We start from the raw sequence: 15,626 nt of genomic DNA, 5'->3' as shown, positions 1-15,626 counted from the left end.
GCCCGCGCCGAGCCCCGGGAGCGCCTCGACGCCCTCCTCCCCCCCTTCCCTCCCCCACCCCCCCTGACGCGGCGTTCACCGGCGGCGGCGACATCCTGAGTCCTTGCGGCTGGAACTTTCGGGGGACTGCTCTCGAGTGGAGGTCGTGCTGGTTCCGCTCATGCGGGCTGCTTTCTTCTTCAGGTTCTTTTCGGTCGCGTCCTCATGGCGCCTTTCGTCGGGGTGCAGCCCCACCATGCTCACCGTCATCCCGGTGAGGACGGCAGAACCTAAAACGGCGCCGGTGAGGAACAGGTAGCGCCACAGAAAGGCAGTTTCAAGGACCCAGGAGACGCCGCGAAGGGCCAGGGCCCCGCCTCCCATCGCAGCCACCGCAAACGGACGCAGCGACAAGTTGGCGGGCAAGGCGAACAGAGACCGCGCCGCCTGCAAACTGTGCGGCGACTCCGCCGTCTCCGGGTAGTCCGACTGCGTGACGCCAAGGAAGAGAGCGACCTGGAGCAGCAGCCTAACGAGGAGGGGACCGCATTGCTCTGAGAGAACAGCGAGGAGGTTGCGCTTGGCCGCTTCCCGCACTCCCCAACCCAGAAGGCCCAGCCCGAGGCCAATGAACCCAACGCACGTGACGATTGTCGCCGACAGAGCCGATCCCCAGCGACGCGCGACCTTCGCGTTCACGCCGATCGTGCCTCTCAACGAGTAAATTGCGTACCAGATGTAACTGTGAATGGCGTTCAGGTGCTCACCAGCCGGCAAGCCAAGCTGCTTCATGAGCCAGTCGGCGTTGCGACGACAGTGAATGTGGAGGACGCACGGCGCTTCGTTCGTTCGCGCGTCCACGACGACGCCCTTTAAGGCGCAGCGCATGAACGCGGGCGCAGGCGCGGCTTTCCGCTCGGACCTCTTTTCACCAGGGAACTCAGGCACCGCGTGCCGCACCTGCTTCTCAGCTTCCTCGAAGGAAAGGACCTTGAAGTCGTGCCTGCACACAAAAAATCCACGTGGAACAATCGAGAGGATGAGGAAAAGACCGCGCTTGGAGTCGAAATTTCTCAGCCTTGCCAGCCACAGCGCGGGGGCCGAGACGCAAGAACCTCCCCAGCGGGCCTCTTACCCCCTGCGGGTTTGAGTCCCACAGACAGAACAGGGGCGGCTACGCGCCGCGCCCACGGGCAGTGAGACGCATTCATCGAAACCCTCAAGCCAAAAATCCAAAGAGCCGGCAGGACTCAGCGGCAGCCGCAAAGCGCAGCGACTGTCGACACGCAGGCGGTCTCGAGCCGCGCGAGGCACACCGTTGGCGCACGACGTCAGCCACATTTGCCGAGCTCTGATGCAAGGAGGCATGAACAGGGGCCGGAGGGAGCCGCTTGAGCAAAACACACCTCTTTCGGTACAGCGCAAAGATGGCGCAGTTGTAGTCGATGACGATGTCCTTGAACGGCTCAGCAAGGAACATGTGTGTCAGGAACCGCTGGTCGTTCGTGCAGTAGTCCACATTCTCGTAGACGCGGATGAAGTCTTTAGCGAAACCGATGATGCCGCCTGCAACCCAGGCAGAGAGCCGCCAATCATACAGCGTACGCTATCCAGCGCCGAATCCACGCAGATTTTCCAGCGTAACTGCTCCGCGGCCGCTAGTCTGTTTAGGTCGTGCGGCCGCGTGTAGATACAGCGGCGCACTACCCGCGAAAACATCGACAGACGCGTATATAGAGTGGCGTTAAAGTGAGAATGAGGGCTGACGGCAGCGGGATGTCACTTCGATCGGTCGTCAACGGTCACAGGCACTACGCACGAATTCGTAGAGTCATGACAGCAGAGGCAGGTCTGAGGCAAGGAGAGACGAGGACGCATAGGCTGCTCCGATAGTTGAGAGGCGACGACACGGGCTCGCCAGTGAGCATTCCGCACGGGAGACAGAGCGGAAAGACTGAAAGGAAATCAGGTTGTTTTCATCTTGTTTCCGGAGCACTTTGTGGTTCGCCCGTTCTTTCCGTCGCGGACTGAAGAAAGAAACTCGGATGAAGGACACGCCGCCAGCTTCACAGGGGCTCATATGCGGACTTTTAGGAGAGGGGCGGTTTTTACCTGCGTTGAGGAGTCTAAGGTTCAGACTCGGATCGGCATATGGAAGGGGCTTCGGCCAGTTTATCCCTTTCTCTCCGTTGAACAAGCACTCGTGGTACATGAGGAATAGGTGTTTGAAGAAGCCCCAGCGGTGCTCGGTGGCTTCTCCCATTACCACGATCCGGCCCCCGAACTCGAGAAACCTGCGCGCGATCGCTTCTTTGGGCTGCAGCAGGACGCTGTCGAAGGCGTCAACCAGCATCACGATGTCCCCCGGCTGGACGGTCTTGGCGAATTCGCGAGTCGCCAGGAGCTTGGTGCCGAAGCCGCGCCACTTGTGCCCCCACGCGAAGCAACGAATGTCCGCTGCAAGCATCGCGCTGCTGTACAACAGCGTAGTGAAGTACCCGTCGCGATGAGTCGCCACGCAAATGATGTGCAGGGGCGGCAACGAGTCTGGGTAGGCCTGCGAAGGCGGCAGCAGCGAATCCGGCCCCAGGGCCGCAGACGGGGGGCTGCCACCACCGGCGGACGGTGCGCCAGAGCTGTTTAAACTCATTGTCGACACCCGAATTTGGAGTCTCGAGGCGGTCACGTGGACGTCAAAAACAACTCCCGCTTCTCAGGTGCGCCGGGCGCGCCATTCCATCCGCGCAGACCAAGCAGGGACGAGCGCCAGCAGGCAATGCAGACTTAGCTCAAAAAGGGCAAAAAGTCAAAGCGACAAAACCTAGGCAACCCCATTCAGGGGGTATACAAAAACTGGGAACGAGGTCGGATCGTGCCTCGTGCCAAAAGGGCCTGCACGCGGCCAACTGAGCGAGGCCACAGGACACCTCACGACAAGACGCCTTTGTCAGTTTGTGCCTCACGTCTGAAGGGCGAAACTCGGTTCCTCAGCGTGCTGCTGGAAGGATGCAGAACAGCAAACGGTGCAGAGTTTCCAAGAAATTCTTGTGACACACACGAGGCCGGCACGCACGAGTCCAGTTTTGGGGTTGCCGTCCCAGGGGTCCCCCCCGCTTGGCGTTTCTTCGCAGATCGGCGCGCGTGCCTCTCAGGGGCCTTCCGCGGACGGCTGCGGTGTGTCTTCTGAATCCGCGCGTGACACAGCGTGCCGCTCGAGCTTCTCTATTTCAAGTTTCAGAGAGCAAACAAGTTCTGCTGGTCCCATGTTAGGAGGCCAACCGCCTCGCAGGACTCCGGTAGGGACGCGAGAGTCGCAGGAAACACCGCGCCCACTGACCGCGAGGCAGCAAAGGAGGGCGGAAGAACTGTCTTCTCACGATAGACGCGTGCATGTTTCAAGTTGCATGCCGCCTGTCTACTGTCCCGCTGCTCCTGTCGACCGGCGGTGCCATCCGCTATCTCTGTCGCTTCCAAAGTAAGGCGCCGCGTCAGAGTGACAGGCCACAACCGATTTGGTCTCGTTCACAGCGACCGACAGTTCTCAGTGACCGATGCGCTCCCCTTCGTGCTTTGCGACGCGAGGGAGCGGAACGCCGCCGCGGATCCCCCCTCTCCCTCCCCCGGGTTTCGTAGAGGGAGCGCCGCTGCGAAGACCACACACCCACGTTTGGCAGAGTCGCTGGATGAAACCACCCTCTGCTCCGATACAGAGTTTGCGTGTGAAGCCAGAACCCTCTATTACGAACGCTGTGCTCCCCTTTGCGGTCTCTGCCTTACCGGAGCTGCGGGTCACCAAAGGGAAGGGTCCGTATCGTGCTCGGTCTTTCGCGAGCTCGAGCGATATGTGTCACGGCTCTGACAGAAGTCTTCCTCCTGTTGGCGCGGAAACACAGCGTCTTTCCAAATTTGACAGGGAGCTGTTGGCGTGTCGACGCGCTCCTCGCCTTTGTGACACAGTGATGTCTTGAGGACGACGCACCAAGCGGCTCTCTGTGAGTTGTGCAGATGTTTCCACTTCGCTCTCACGTGAACCCGTATTATAGCCGTAGAATGCAGGCTCTGTGCAGCTGGTTCGGAGTGTCACAACGGAGGCTACACTTTCCTAGTGAACTACAAACAGAACGCACCCAATCAAGGCTACCTGAACAGTTCGTGCAACGCAGCGGCCATGCTCCCCTGCCACGGTCCCAAACCTTGTATTTCAGAATCGTGTTTCGCTGCCTGTAGAAGGCTCACGCCTTCCAGTGATGGGACAAGCAAGACATTCTGTCCTTTAGAGTGTCCGTTTGTCGCTGGCAACTTCTGGCCGTGCAAGCGAGATATGGGGGAAAGGGGAGGAGGGGGACAGCATGCCACGCGGAGCGGAGTCGCAGGCGTCAGTAGGCACCAAACAAGCTATTGAGAACGCCCCGACCTGGAAGCCTTTCTGCAGAGTGTACGTCGGCTCTATTTGTTGCTGTGTCTGCGCAAGTTTCCATATAAATATCTGCAGTCATGCGCGCGAGGGGGATGTTGAGCGGACGCTTTGAAAGTCTCTTCAGCTGCAGTCAGCGCGCGGCCGCAGCCGCTTCATACAGCGCTGAAAATGAAGTCGAACTGCCAGAATACAGTGTGTACACTGTATCCTGTCGTCCAAAAGCGCCAAAAGTTTCCCTCTAGTGCTATGCCAGTCTATCTCCGTCCGAAAATCGAGCTCGCGATATAAATGCACCTCGCTCTGCTCCTATCGTAGTTCTTCGATTGCCTGACGCACGGCAATGGCCAATAGAGTTTAGCATCGATGTGACCGTGCGAACAAGATCGGGCAACGGTGATGCTACGAGCGGACTCGTCCGCTGCTTGTCTACGACGCGGAGTGTTGCCTGGATGAGTTATTTGATCTAATACACATCGGCCGGCTGCTTGCCACGGGTCGTCAAAATGATTCTCTCTCCGTTTTCGGGTCCTGCATTAACAGCGCAGCCACAAGCGGCTGCCGCGACTACGCGCCTGCAGCGAACCTCTTACGTATCAACAGCTTCTCTACCCCTCAGGCGAGCGACTTGTGCTTCAGGGTGCTATTTACGCTACTGATCTAGACCACGGAAACCAATCCACGTGCTTCGTCCAGCATACCCCCACCTCCTGAATACGCAGCGGCAGCGCCGCCCAGAGGACACCTGACGTTTGATCGGACAGTTTACACGCAGCGAACAGGCTAGAGTAAGCTGTGCGGTGCATCCAACAACTAATAACAAACATACATGACACTTAGTTACGGCTTGCCCGCCCCCCCTTTCTGCCTGCCGTAGCCCACGGAGGAACCAAAAAAGAGCTACGCAAGAATCAACATACACCAGTGGATTCTCCAGTTTTGTGTACCAGCGAAACTGGCAAGTGCTTCGTGTGTCGCGCGTTTACTGGCCCGCGAGCTTCTTCATGTTGCCAATCGCCTGGTTGAGCATCTGGAGCTCGGCCTCCAGTTCGCGTTTCCTCACGGCATTCTGCTCCCGCACATCAGCCGGCACCTTCTCCTCATAAGATGGCATGGCCTCCTTTTTCTCGTAACCTTGGATCTGCACACACGTGAGAACCGAAAAAAGAAGCTCGAAGTCTCCCTATCGTGTCTCCATCTTAATGCACCAGCTTGACGACCCCTGGCACAAGTGTGGAAGTCATATGGCCGCCTGTTCAACATACTGGAGACAGCGCAGCCATGGAGTACTAAGTCCATCCCCGAACGCAATCGCAGGATATGAACAACCAGCCAGCACTGGGTGAAAATCCTCGCCGTGTCAAGAGGCTCATGGCACGAAGGCGCGCCTACGCGGAAGAAAAGGCGAGCAAGCAAACCACCCGAGCAAAGAAATGTGACGCACATGCGCAGAATCCTCCTCACCATTTTCTCAAGATTCGCTTTCTTCTTGTTCATCTTCTCCAGAGTCTGCGCCAGATTCACGCCCTCCTCGACGGACAGGAAGATCGCCACTCCGCCACGCACGACATCACTAACGCAGCGTTCCGGCGCGCCCTCCGCCGGGGCCCGCACTGTGATCTGAACCGCGACAAAAAAAACACCAAAAAGTGACAAAAACATGCGGAAACTTAGGGCGCCAGGATTTCCTCTTCCTTGGTTTGGGTATAACCGCGTTCAGCCGGCGGGGAAAGGCAACAGACAGGCGCCCCACCCCCCCCGGCAAGGTTCCACCTCACCGAAGACTTCCACATTCTTACACTCGCAGGGTCGGCACTATGGCTGCTTATTAGTACCAATACAGCTATTGCTGTTCAGCCTGACCAAGCCCGCTTGGCCGTCTGAAAACAACTTCTCTACGGCCGCCTATCTCTCTCTGTCGCTATCCATCCGCTGTGTCTGCGTGCCCCTCTTTGATTTCTGCGTCACAGATCTTCGAAGGTTCCGTCCCTGCGTCCCCTCGTACCATGGACATCTTGGCCATCGCTGCGAGGTCTCCTTCGCGCGCGGTGAGGAAAGACAGAAGAGCGGAAGTCGAGCTCTGCTCCTTTTCTGTGTCCGTCACCAGGACGTAGCCGCAGGGCTTCAACTTAGGGGGGATGTCGAGTGCAGCAATCAGAGACCTGAAGTGCGACACGACGTTCTTGAAAAGCTCCATGTCGTCCTGCGAAGAGAGAGCGCACATTTTACACCCAAGCGAGTAAAGGAGAAAAACGGAACGTGTCGTAAAAACAAGATAACTTGGCGGATACTTCTGCGCAAAGGCAGGCTGAGTGGCAAGAATGCCTTCTGCCTTCAGCAGGCAGCGGTGCATTCCTTATGATTCAAGATGGAGAACCAAATAGACTCATTTCCGAACTTCAGAAGACGAGCCACGTTTGGGGCTAACCACATCTATGACAGCATCGTGCCGGAAAGACTGCGACTCTGTGATGCATGGGCACGCATATCTGCCTTGCGCTCCCAGCGGCCCCACGACAGCGAGCCACTGACCTCAACACGCACTGAATACATTCGGTCAACACTCTCATCTGTTTTATTCTGGCCACTCTAAAACGCCCCGACAAGAGCGAGTTCTCCCCTCTCCTTTTTCGCGTGTCTGCGAGCTGTCTGCGCTCATGCCTGACTCACCCCTTTCCCTCTCCCCCCCCCTCCCCCCCCTCCCCCCCCCGCCCCCCCGGCGCATAAGCCCCCCACGGCCGTCATGCCGGGCCGGGGGGCACGAAGCCTTCGAGGCGCCACTTCAACTTACGTCGAGCCTGCAGTCAACCCACTGCATGACGGGTTGGGGGTAGTCGGCGATGCAAATGCTGTCGGATTTGAAGTCATTGGCGGGCAATCGCTGGAAGAGTTCTTCGGTGATGAAGGGGCAGAGCGGATGGAGGAGACGCAGGCCGCGATCCAGGCAGACGTAAAGCACTTCGAGGGCGCACAGGGAGCGAAGCGCAGCTGCCGGCGAAACGGTCTCGCCGTCAGCAGGGACAGTCAGACGCTGCTTAGAGAGCTCCAGATAGTAGTCGCAGAAGTCGTAGAGGAAAAAGTTGAAAACGAACGTCACCACATCGGAGAACGCGTACTCCTCGAAAGCCTTGTTGACCTGTCCAAACGCCCGTGGTGCAAACAAAAGCAGAAGGGGAAACAATGTGCGCGTTCTTCCGCCGCAAGCATCCGACTCATAATGCACACATGTAACAACAAGCAAAAGGCGACACGTCTGTAATCCACGGGCATACGCATATACATATATATATAGTCATTTTTCAACGCTGAGCATGTCTACCTATAGATAGGCGCATATACGTGCACTTTTGTGGTCTTACCGCAGCGCAAGTGACAGAGAGTTTGTGGAGGATCCACTTGTCAACCCACTCGAGCTCGTCGTACCGGACGCCTCGGCGCGTGGCGATATCTTGGCTGCTCTTGCTGATGCCTGCGCCTCCCATGAAGATGCCAGCAGGCTGGAACGCGGGTGTTTTTGCGACGCCAGACGCTTGCTTGCCCAGAAGCGATGGCGCGGCATCGAATTTGTCCATGGCGAATTTGGTCGCGTTCCACAATTTGTTGCAGAAGTGGCGGTAGCCCACGACGCGGTTCAAGTCGAGGTTCACGTTGCGGCCTTGGCGGGTGTACGCGAGGAGCCCCAGACGCAGCGCGTCGCAGCCGCATGCCTCGATACCTTTGGGGAATTCCTTCTTGAGCACTTCTTCGGCGCGCTTGATCTCCTTCTCAGGCAGATTTCCCTGGTGGAGCTTCGCCTGCAGGTCGGCGAGGGAAATCCCCGAAATCACCTCGAGGGGATCGATGACGTTCCCCTTGCTCTTGCTCATCTTCTGGCCATGCGCGTCGCGCACCATCGCATGCAGGAACACCGTGTCAAACGGAAGCTTGCCTGTCAGCTGAAGCGACATCATCACCATGCGCGCGACCCAGAAGAAGAGAATGTCGTGACCTGAGAACGAGGGAAAGCAGAAAAAAGGACGTCAATCACGCAGCGGTCGGTGGGGGCGGTCAGGACGCCGCTCTCGCGACACGCAGACACTCAGGCTGCCCCCCCCCATCCGTCGCAGACACAGATACAGCAGACGGATGGAACTGCCGCTACGTCTCTCTTGTTGATCAAGTGGATCGCCTCACACATCTACATACGCCTACGTACATGTGTCTATTCATCTGCATATACACAACCTGCGTTCATGCAGACCTAGCGAAGCGCTGCGCGTACTCTACCCAGAAAGCTTGGCGTCGCTGCAAGCAGAGTCTGAAAAAGCGCTGGATTGTCTCTGCGGTGAAGAACGCCGCGCACCTGTCTCAAGCAGCGTCGTGGGGAAGAAGGCCTGAAGGTCGTCAGTCTCATTGGGCCAGCCGAAGACGCTGAACACACGCAACGCCCACACACGGCAAATCCCTCATTCATCGACATGACACGCAGACAGGCACATCACTGCAATGGGCAGACGCGCGGCAGGTGACTTCACTCCGATGCACGCGCGAGGCGGCCACCACACGGGTTGCTCGACGCCTTCTCGTACGTGAATTAACCCTCCTTTCCTTCGCAAGTGCATCACTCCGCGTGCGCTTTAGGAACATGATAGGAGGACAGGAGAGTCTCTCAAGGGGGGGGGAGAGCCCCGCTCACTCGGCGCCTCCCGTCCGCCTACCTGAACGGGAACAAGCCGGACGAAAACCACGTGTCCAGCACGTCCTCGTCTTGCTCCAGCGTGATCTGAGAAAGGTCAGAGATCCCCAGCTTGTCTGACGCCCTCTCCAGCGCCTCTTGCACCGTGCGGCCGACCACCCACGTCTCTTCTGGCTGCTCAGGCTTGACGATGCGATATGCCGGAATGCGGTGGCCCCACCAAAGTTGCCGAGAAATGCACCTGCACGCCACGGAGCACCAAATCGAAATTTCGAGAAATGCGCATTTCTCAGGTGCTGGGCCGAAGCCATGGATTCGAGCCAAGTGCTAGATCCCCTGCACCCCCCCCCCCTCCCCCAGGGCTAGTCCGCTATGTTTAACTAACTGCACTTTCGTCTCCCGCACGCTCCAGCAAGGGCTTGCGGCCTTGTATCGCACTCCACAATGGGTACCAGAGTCCTTCAACTCGATTCGTCGCTTCGAACCAAGGGAGACGAAGCACGCAATACCGCGACTCCCTCAACTCGCGCGGACGGCATACGCCCCCTAGCCCTAAACCCTAAGACCTCTACTCAAGAAAGCTCAGACGTACCAGTCCTTGATGTTCTCGAGCCAGTGGAACCACGAGTCTTGGTGCATGGCGGGCACGATGCGGAGGTGGCCTTCGCGCACGGCCTTCACGGCGCGGTCAGCCATGTCTTTGCATGCACACCACCACTGGGGAATGAGCATGTACTCAATGATGTCTCCACTGCGGCTGCATCGCGGCAGCTGCATCGCGTGCGTGTTAGGCATCTTCTCGCCGAGCAAGCCCTGAGAGGAGTGGAAGACACAGACGAGTCAGCGCGCGCGGATCTCCCCCTGTGCGGCGAGACATACACCTCACGATAGCTAGGCTGCGCGGCAGCTACCTTGTATACTGGCTGACGAAACGGAAAGCCGAGAGGACGCCTTCAGGGCGGAAGAAGCAGGACGAATCCGAAGGACAATGCAGAGACGCGAGCACGCCCGGGGTGATGCGTTGCGAGGGCACGCAGTGAAAAAGCAGGCCGAAGCGAAAAAGACACAGTGCGTCGTCTGGTGGCGTAGCACGATTCTCCAGGACTCCTCTCGCTTGAGCACGTATAAACCTATGTCCGCACACGGTGATGCAGACTATTCAGTGTAGATGCATACATAAACAGAGGGCGAGTGTCACGGTGGAGAGCCCCGCAAAACGAAGAGAGCGACAGATATACGTCGTGCGAAAGACTTACAAGGTCCTTCAGGGCCTGCTGGATTTTGAACCGACACTCAAAGCGATGCTGACCGGCGAAGGGGCCGCCATCTTCGCTGATCTTCCCGTCCAGAGTGAAGACGGAGATCGACGGCAGGTCTGAGGAAAGGACTCAAAGCAGGAAAGAGGTACACATCCTCTTAGAGCTCCCCTTCTGAGTGCCTCCATAGAGGATTTCGAAAGCCGACAGCTCCGGCTCACAACATGAGCACGTCGCGTTTAGGATTCAGAGCACGCCGCAGTCCACTACAACCCTGCCGGCCTCTCAGCAGCCACACGCCTTCTGAAATCGTGAGGCAGCTGCGCTCTACAGAGTTCCTCCCTCCCATCACTCTCGTCGATCGGCTAGTAGAAACCTGAGTCTGTAGGTATTGACGGCGTGTATTGTTCATGCATGGCACGCTGTAGGCGGAGGAGAAACTATTACTGTGTCTCTTCGCGATGGCGTAATCGTTTTTGTCATGGGCAGGGGTAATTTTGACGGCGCCAGTTCCGAATGCAGCATCGACATGCTCGTCGGCGATGACGCGCATGTCACGCTCCGGGAAGAAGGGGTGAATCAGGCGTTTGCCAACGAGGGGCTGAGAGAGAGCCAAACGACGAAGAGCATAAAGCCAGTAAATTCAAAATCGATAGAAGAAAGGGAGTCACTGCGCTGCAGTCGCGTGCATGAGCACGAACCGAAAAAGAAAGGCCGTCGACAGGGAATTCGTAGGGGGAGCGGATCGTTCTTCATCACGTGTTAATCAAGACGCAACCCCAACCCGGCGAAGATATGGGGACAACTACACTTGCCTGTCTAACTGCGCTCACGGCAGTTAGCCATGTTGTGAAGATTTAGGGTGATCCGGTGGCACAAGGGCCGGCGTATGCATCCAGAGACGGCCAGTGGACGCGCCCTACACGGCTCAGACGAATCAGAGGAACTCGCAATGCAAAAATTAAAACGTGAGCACCAAACCCGAAGTTTCGACTCCCTACCTTGAAGCGCTCGTCGTTCGGGTTGACCGCGACTGCCACGTCTCCGAGCATGGTCTCGATACGCGTCGTCGCCACCTCCAGTCGTCCGCCGCCTTCCACTTCGTACGAGAAATGCCACAAGTAGCCAACCTCGACGGGGTACTCAAAGCCTGAAAAGGAAACATGAAACGAACGCGTTCGGTAGGCACGGTCAGTGGCGCTTGAAGCTCAGTGCATCGCGCACATCTCACACCTTCAACTCGACAGAAACCCCCGAGGCGACAGCCATGCGCACACACGCACCTAGCGAATGCATCGCGAATGTCTTATGCGTCGGTAGAAAGTAAAAAACTCGAAATCCAGAGAGTGAAAGTGCACAGTCCACTAGAAGCAAACCAAAAAGGCAGATGGATGCGTGGAGCACGCCCAAGAGCAGAAGCACCTGAAGCCGCAAGGGTATACCCAACCTCTAGAGCGAGACAGGGGACATTGTATCCTTTCCGTTGTAAAGAACTTTACCCGGGACGGTGATCTTCTTTGGCTTGTCAATTTCCTCGACGTCGACCTCAATGTCGCTAATGGCCGTCTTCAAGTACGGCGACCAGGAGACCAACCTGTTAAAAGAAGAACGCAAGCACAGACGAACGACTCACCGCATCCACAATCTCTACGAGGCCCCACATGGAGTCGATACGAAGAAGATAAACCGTTCCGGTCACCAAGGCGTGTTGCATTCTTCTCGCGTGTATTCGCTGCTCTTGAGGTCATGGCTCCAATGCCCCTCGCTGCGGTATCTTCAGTTCTCCGTGTAATCTGTGTCTTGCCATTTTGCTTCACACAGAAATGTCTATATTTACGCCTTTCATTGTATTCGTGCATCCTGAAGCGCTGTGTTTTGCAGATTTGTCGCCGCTTTCGCTCGTCCTGAGGACCGCCAGGTTGGCCTAGGAGTGATCCACTTTGTCTTCTATTCGCATTCCAAGCCTCCTCCTGCCATGCCGTCTTCCCCGCGCCTTGTTTGCATCCTCCGTTTTGATTTTCGACCTCCCACACGTTTGCCTGTGACTTTGCCTCAACCTCGCCTTCCCAGGTCCTCCACAGCCTCCCAGGCGACTCTACTCCCTCTCTGCCCCTCCGGGCGGCAGACGCCCTTGACGAGAAGGCTACTGGCTCGCCACTCTCGGACGCGCCCCAAGTACAGTCCCCCAGCCTGAGGCTCATTTTGCCTCTCCGCGGGCCGCGTTCTCTTTTTTCAGCGCCATCAGAAAACACGTCAAGACTTCAGATGCCTCTCAATTCAGAGGGGGTTTCTCGGCAAGCTCCACCGGGGCATATTCCCGCCCCTCACCTCTCTTCTCTGTAGATAAGGCCCGCGTCGTACATGCGCACGAACGCCTCGACGACGGCTCTGGAGAGCTTCTCGTCCAGCGTGAAGGAGAAGTGCGGCCACGAGACGCTGCTGCCTACGCTTCTGAGGAAAGCATGCAAGAAAAGAAGTTGCCGCACAACGTATAGAAACGGGCGAACACGAACGCTGCCGCATCCAGACTCGCCTAGATGGCACCTGGAATGTCGCTCCCTCAAAAAAGACACTCTTCGCCTCCCCCCCTGTCCCCCGTGGGCGCCGGCGGGCACTTCGTCGATAAGAATTCCTCCCCCATAACAGACTACGGAGGGGTCAGATCCCGCGCTTGGTGATACGCCGCTTGATGGCCGTTCGCACACACGGCGGAACACCGCGTGCCGACGGCTGAATCGGGTCTGTCCCTCACGTGCCCTTCGCACCTGAGCTGATGGCAGATCTTGTCGCCGTATTGCCGCTTCCACTCCCACACTTTCTCGACGAACGCCTCTCTGCCCAGCTCGTGGCGAGAAGGCCCCCCCTGCTTGAGCAAGGCTCGCTCCACGACGCTCTGTGTAGCGATACCTGGAAAGAAAGCCGACAGAAGGTCATTGGCATGAGCATGCATGCATCTGTAGCTGTTCATTTGCGTGCTATGCATATACATACACATACATTTGCGTATATTGACATCTGCCTTGTTTTCTTTTTCTTACTAAAGGGGGTACAGATCCGCAGGCGCACATCCTGAGTTTACGTGTGCAAAATAGTGGAAATGCGTGGCTCAAACAAGGCGTGGAAGTGCGAAACCGGCTTGAGGAATGACTAATCGCTTTACCTGCGTGGTCAGCGCCAGGAACCCAGAGGACTATCTTGCCATTCATGCGGTGCCTGGAGACACGAAACACACGGCGGATGAGATTCTAGTCACGCGTGCAAAACGGAAGTCAACGGGCGCTGTGACGTCCCTTTACACAGGGCAGCTCACTCTGCCTGTCTGTCTGTCCCATTCCTGCCCGCGCGGCCTCGCCTCTCGATCGCTCCTCCTCTTGGTCTGGAATTCTTGTGGCGGGAGCTCAACCTTCGGGGCCCGAATTTCCTGTTTTAGCATGATGGTCCCACACTCGGTTCGCCGTCTGTCTCTTGCATCCTGCGAATGCCTCTCTTTCCCAGCTGCTGCGTCGTGGGAACGCCTCCTTTCCGCGCCTCGATGCGTACCACCTCGCAAGCGAATCCTCGATGGCTACGGTGAGAGTGTGGCCGATGTGGAGCGAGCCGGTGACGTTCGGCGGAGGGATGACCATGACGAATTTGTTCTCCTGTTTCGTGGTTTTCGCGAGCTCCGGCGACGTGGGCGGGGCGCCAGACTCAGCGGAAGCCGCAGGCAGGCCGCTGCGAAGGTTGCGTTGGTGCAGCGTCAGGCTGGTTGGAGAAAAAAAGTGCTCCTTCTCCCACCAGGCGTACCAGCTCGCCTCCACGTCCGCAGGCTTGTAGGACGCCGCCATGGGTCCGTCAAAACCTACGCAGACACACAGCATCGCCGCAAGCGTGAAGCCGCCATCGGCACCGCGTCCCGCAAGAAACAGCGGCACACGAGTAAGCAGAGAAGGGAGAAGCGCGCGTGTCGAGCAAGAAGCCGGGCTGACCCTCATCGGTAGTAGTCTAGACACTGTTAGCGAGGATCAGAACTCGAAACCGCAACGAGACAGCGAAAGACAACACGCACGCCGAGACCGGCGGGGACGCTAGCGGGCCGCGCTTCGCACGTAGAATTTGGGTGAGCGCTGCACTCCTATCAGATCCCCAGCATCCACCGTTCACAAAAACCTGGGTTTTCCCTTTCTTGTTCGCCTGCAGAGTGAGGAAGGACCTCAAGAGACACAGACTACGAGCACGCGGCCCGATGAGCAAGCAGATAAACTCTGCTGCCGTCGCTGGCTCTCTACACACTCAAACAAAGTCACCAGGCGGTGCAACGCGGCAGATGGCACACGCGGGCAGCCGACCAAGGAGAAGCAGCGCCAACGAGACACACAAGAGATAGACGTAGACAGGATGGCGGCGCAGACGCAGGGAACGCAGCGCGTGGATGCAGTCAGTTTCTTTCAAAGAGACTTCATGGGCGCAACGCAAGCGAAGGTGACGTCACGGGGTAGCACGTCGAGGAGATATGCAGTGAAGGAGAGGGCCTCTTCTGCGCAGCTCGGCTGTCGCCCAGTGCATCGTGCGGGCGTTGACTGAAGCCGCCCGTCACTGAACTCGCCATCAACGGTTTTCGTTTCCCAAGACCAACAAGAGTAACAGCTCGAGAGATCTCTGTCGGGGCGGAAACCGTGGCGACGAGGCCGCACCACAGCACTCTGTGATCTCCAACGCTTCGGCATATTCTCCTGCGCCGTGAACCACGAACCACATCCTAGTAAAAAAAAGAAGCTCTACGAGAGTCACCCTCGAAGCCGTGGAAGCTTTGCCTGCGTCCACTGAGAAGTTAGATTCGAGATGATTCCAGAGCCTGAGACGCACTCTTTTTTGTCGCCATTTTTTTCAGGAAGTGCTGATTTGCCGCGAACGCGCGAAATCGAGAGTGAAGTAGATTAAGGGACGGTTGCCGTCGCCAGGAAAGGGGGCGAAGTGATGCAGGTGACGGAAAGACGAAGATACCAGAAGATGAATTACTGTTTTCTCTCTGCACAGAGATACAGCGGGACTCGTGCGCAAAGTTCGCAGCGGACGGACCGGGCAAAGGAAGGGGAGAGGGAAAAAACAGACTGGAACGGCGACTCAAAAGCCGTGGCGAGGGAGGCAGACAACAGAGTGAAGGAGCTGGGCTGGACAGACGTGAGAGCGCGCAAGAAGATCTATCGTGTCTGCAAGGCGACGTTATGCGAGGCGTCCGCGAGCACCACGCGGCGCTGATGATGGAACTAGCACACGAGAATCTGTTCGCGTTCCACGTCTGTGATGGACAAGCAACCGAGTC

The 15,626-nt window shown here is 57.5% G+C and overlaps 2 protein-coding genes across 2 annotated transcripts; both read right to left on the bottom strand.

The window, feature by feature from the left end:
* Nucleotides 1-75: 75 nt before the first annotated feature.
* On the bottom strand, nucleotides 76-2,629 carry BESB_030770 (uncharacterized protein; the record flags this gene model as incomplete). Its single annotated transcript, XM_029361745.1, has 3 exons — nucleotides 76-982; nucleotides 1,386-1,545; nucleotides 2,092-2,629. 3 exons carry the CDS (start codon nucleotides 2,627-2,629, stop codon nucleotides 76-78), a joined length of 1,605 nt encoding a protein of 534 aa, XP_029215212.1.
* A 2,746-nt stretch (nucleotides 2,630-5,375) lies between these two features.
* On the bottom strand, nucleotides 5,376-14,298 carry BESB_030760 (valyl-tRNA synthetase; the record flags this gene model as incomplete). Its single annotated transcript, XM_029361744.1, has 16 exons — nucleotides 5,376-5,534; nucleotides 5,858-6,013; nucleotides 6,399-6,596; nucleotides 7,185-7,529; nucleotides 7,753-8,381; nucleotides 8,736-8,803; nucleotides 9,091-9,309; nucleotides 9,661-9,881; nucleotides 10,325-10,443; nucleotides 10,772-10,925; nucleotides 11,326-11,474; nucleotides 11,824-11,918; nucleotides 12,653-12,775; nucleotides 13,090-13,231; nucleotides 13,485-13,537; nucleotides 13,865-14,298. The coding sequence occupies 16 exons, from the start codon at nucleotides 14,296-14,298 to the stop codon at nucleotides 5,376-5,378; spliced, it is 3,264 nt and encodes a 1,087-aa protein (XP_029215211.1).
* Nucleotides 14,299-15,626: the final 1,328 nt, after the last annotated feature.

Source organism: Besnoitia besnoiti, chromosome XIII, assembly GCF_002563875.1.
Source record: "Besnoitia besnoiti strain Bb-Ger1 chromosome XIII, whole genome shotgun sequence".
Lineage (NCBI taxonomy): Eukaryota > Apicomplexa > Conoidasida > Eucoccidiorida > Sarcocystidae > Besnoitia > Besnoitia besnoiti.
This window is presented reverse-complemented; position numbering and strand designations above follow the sequence as displayed.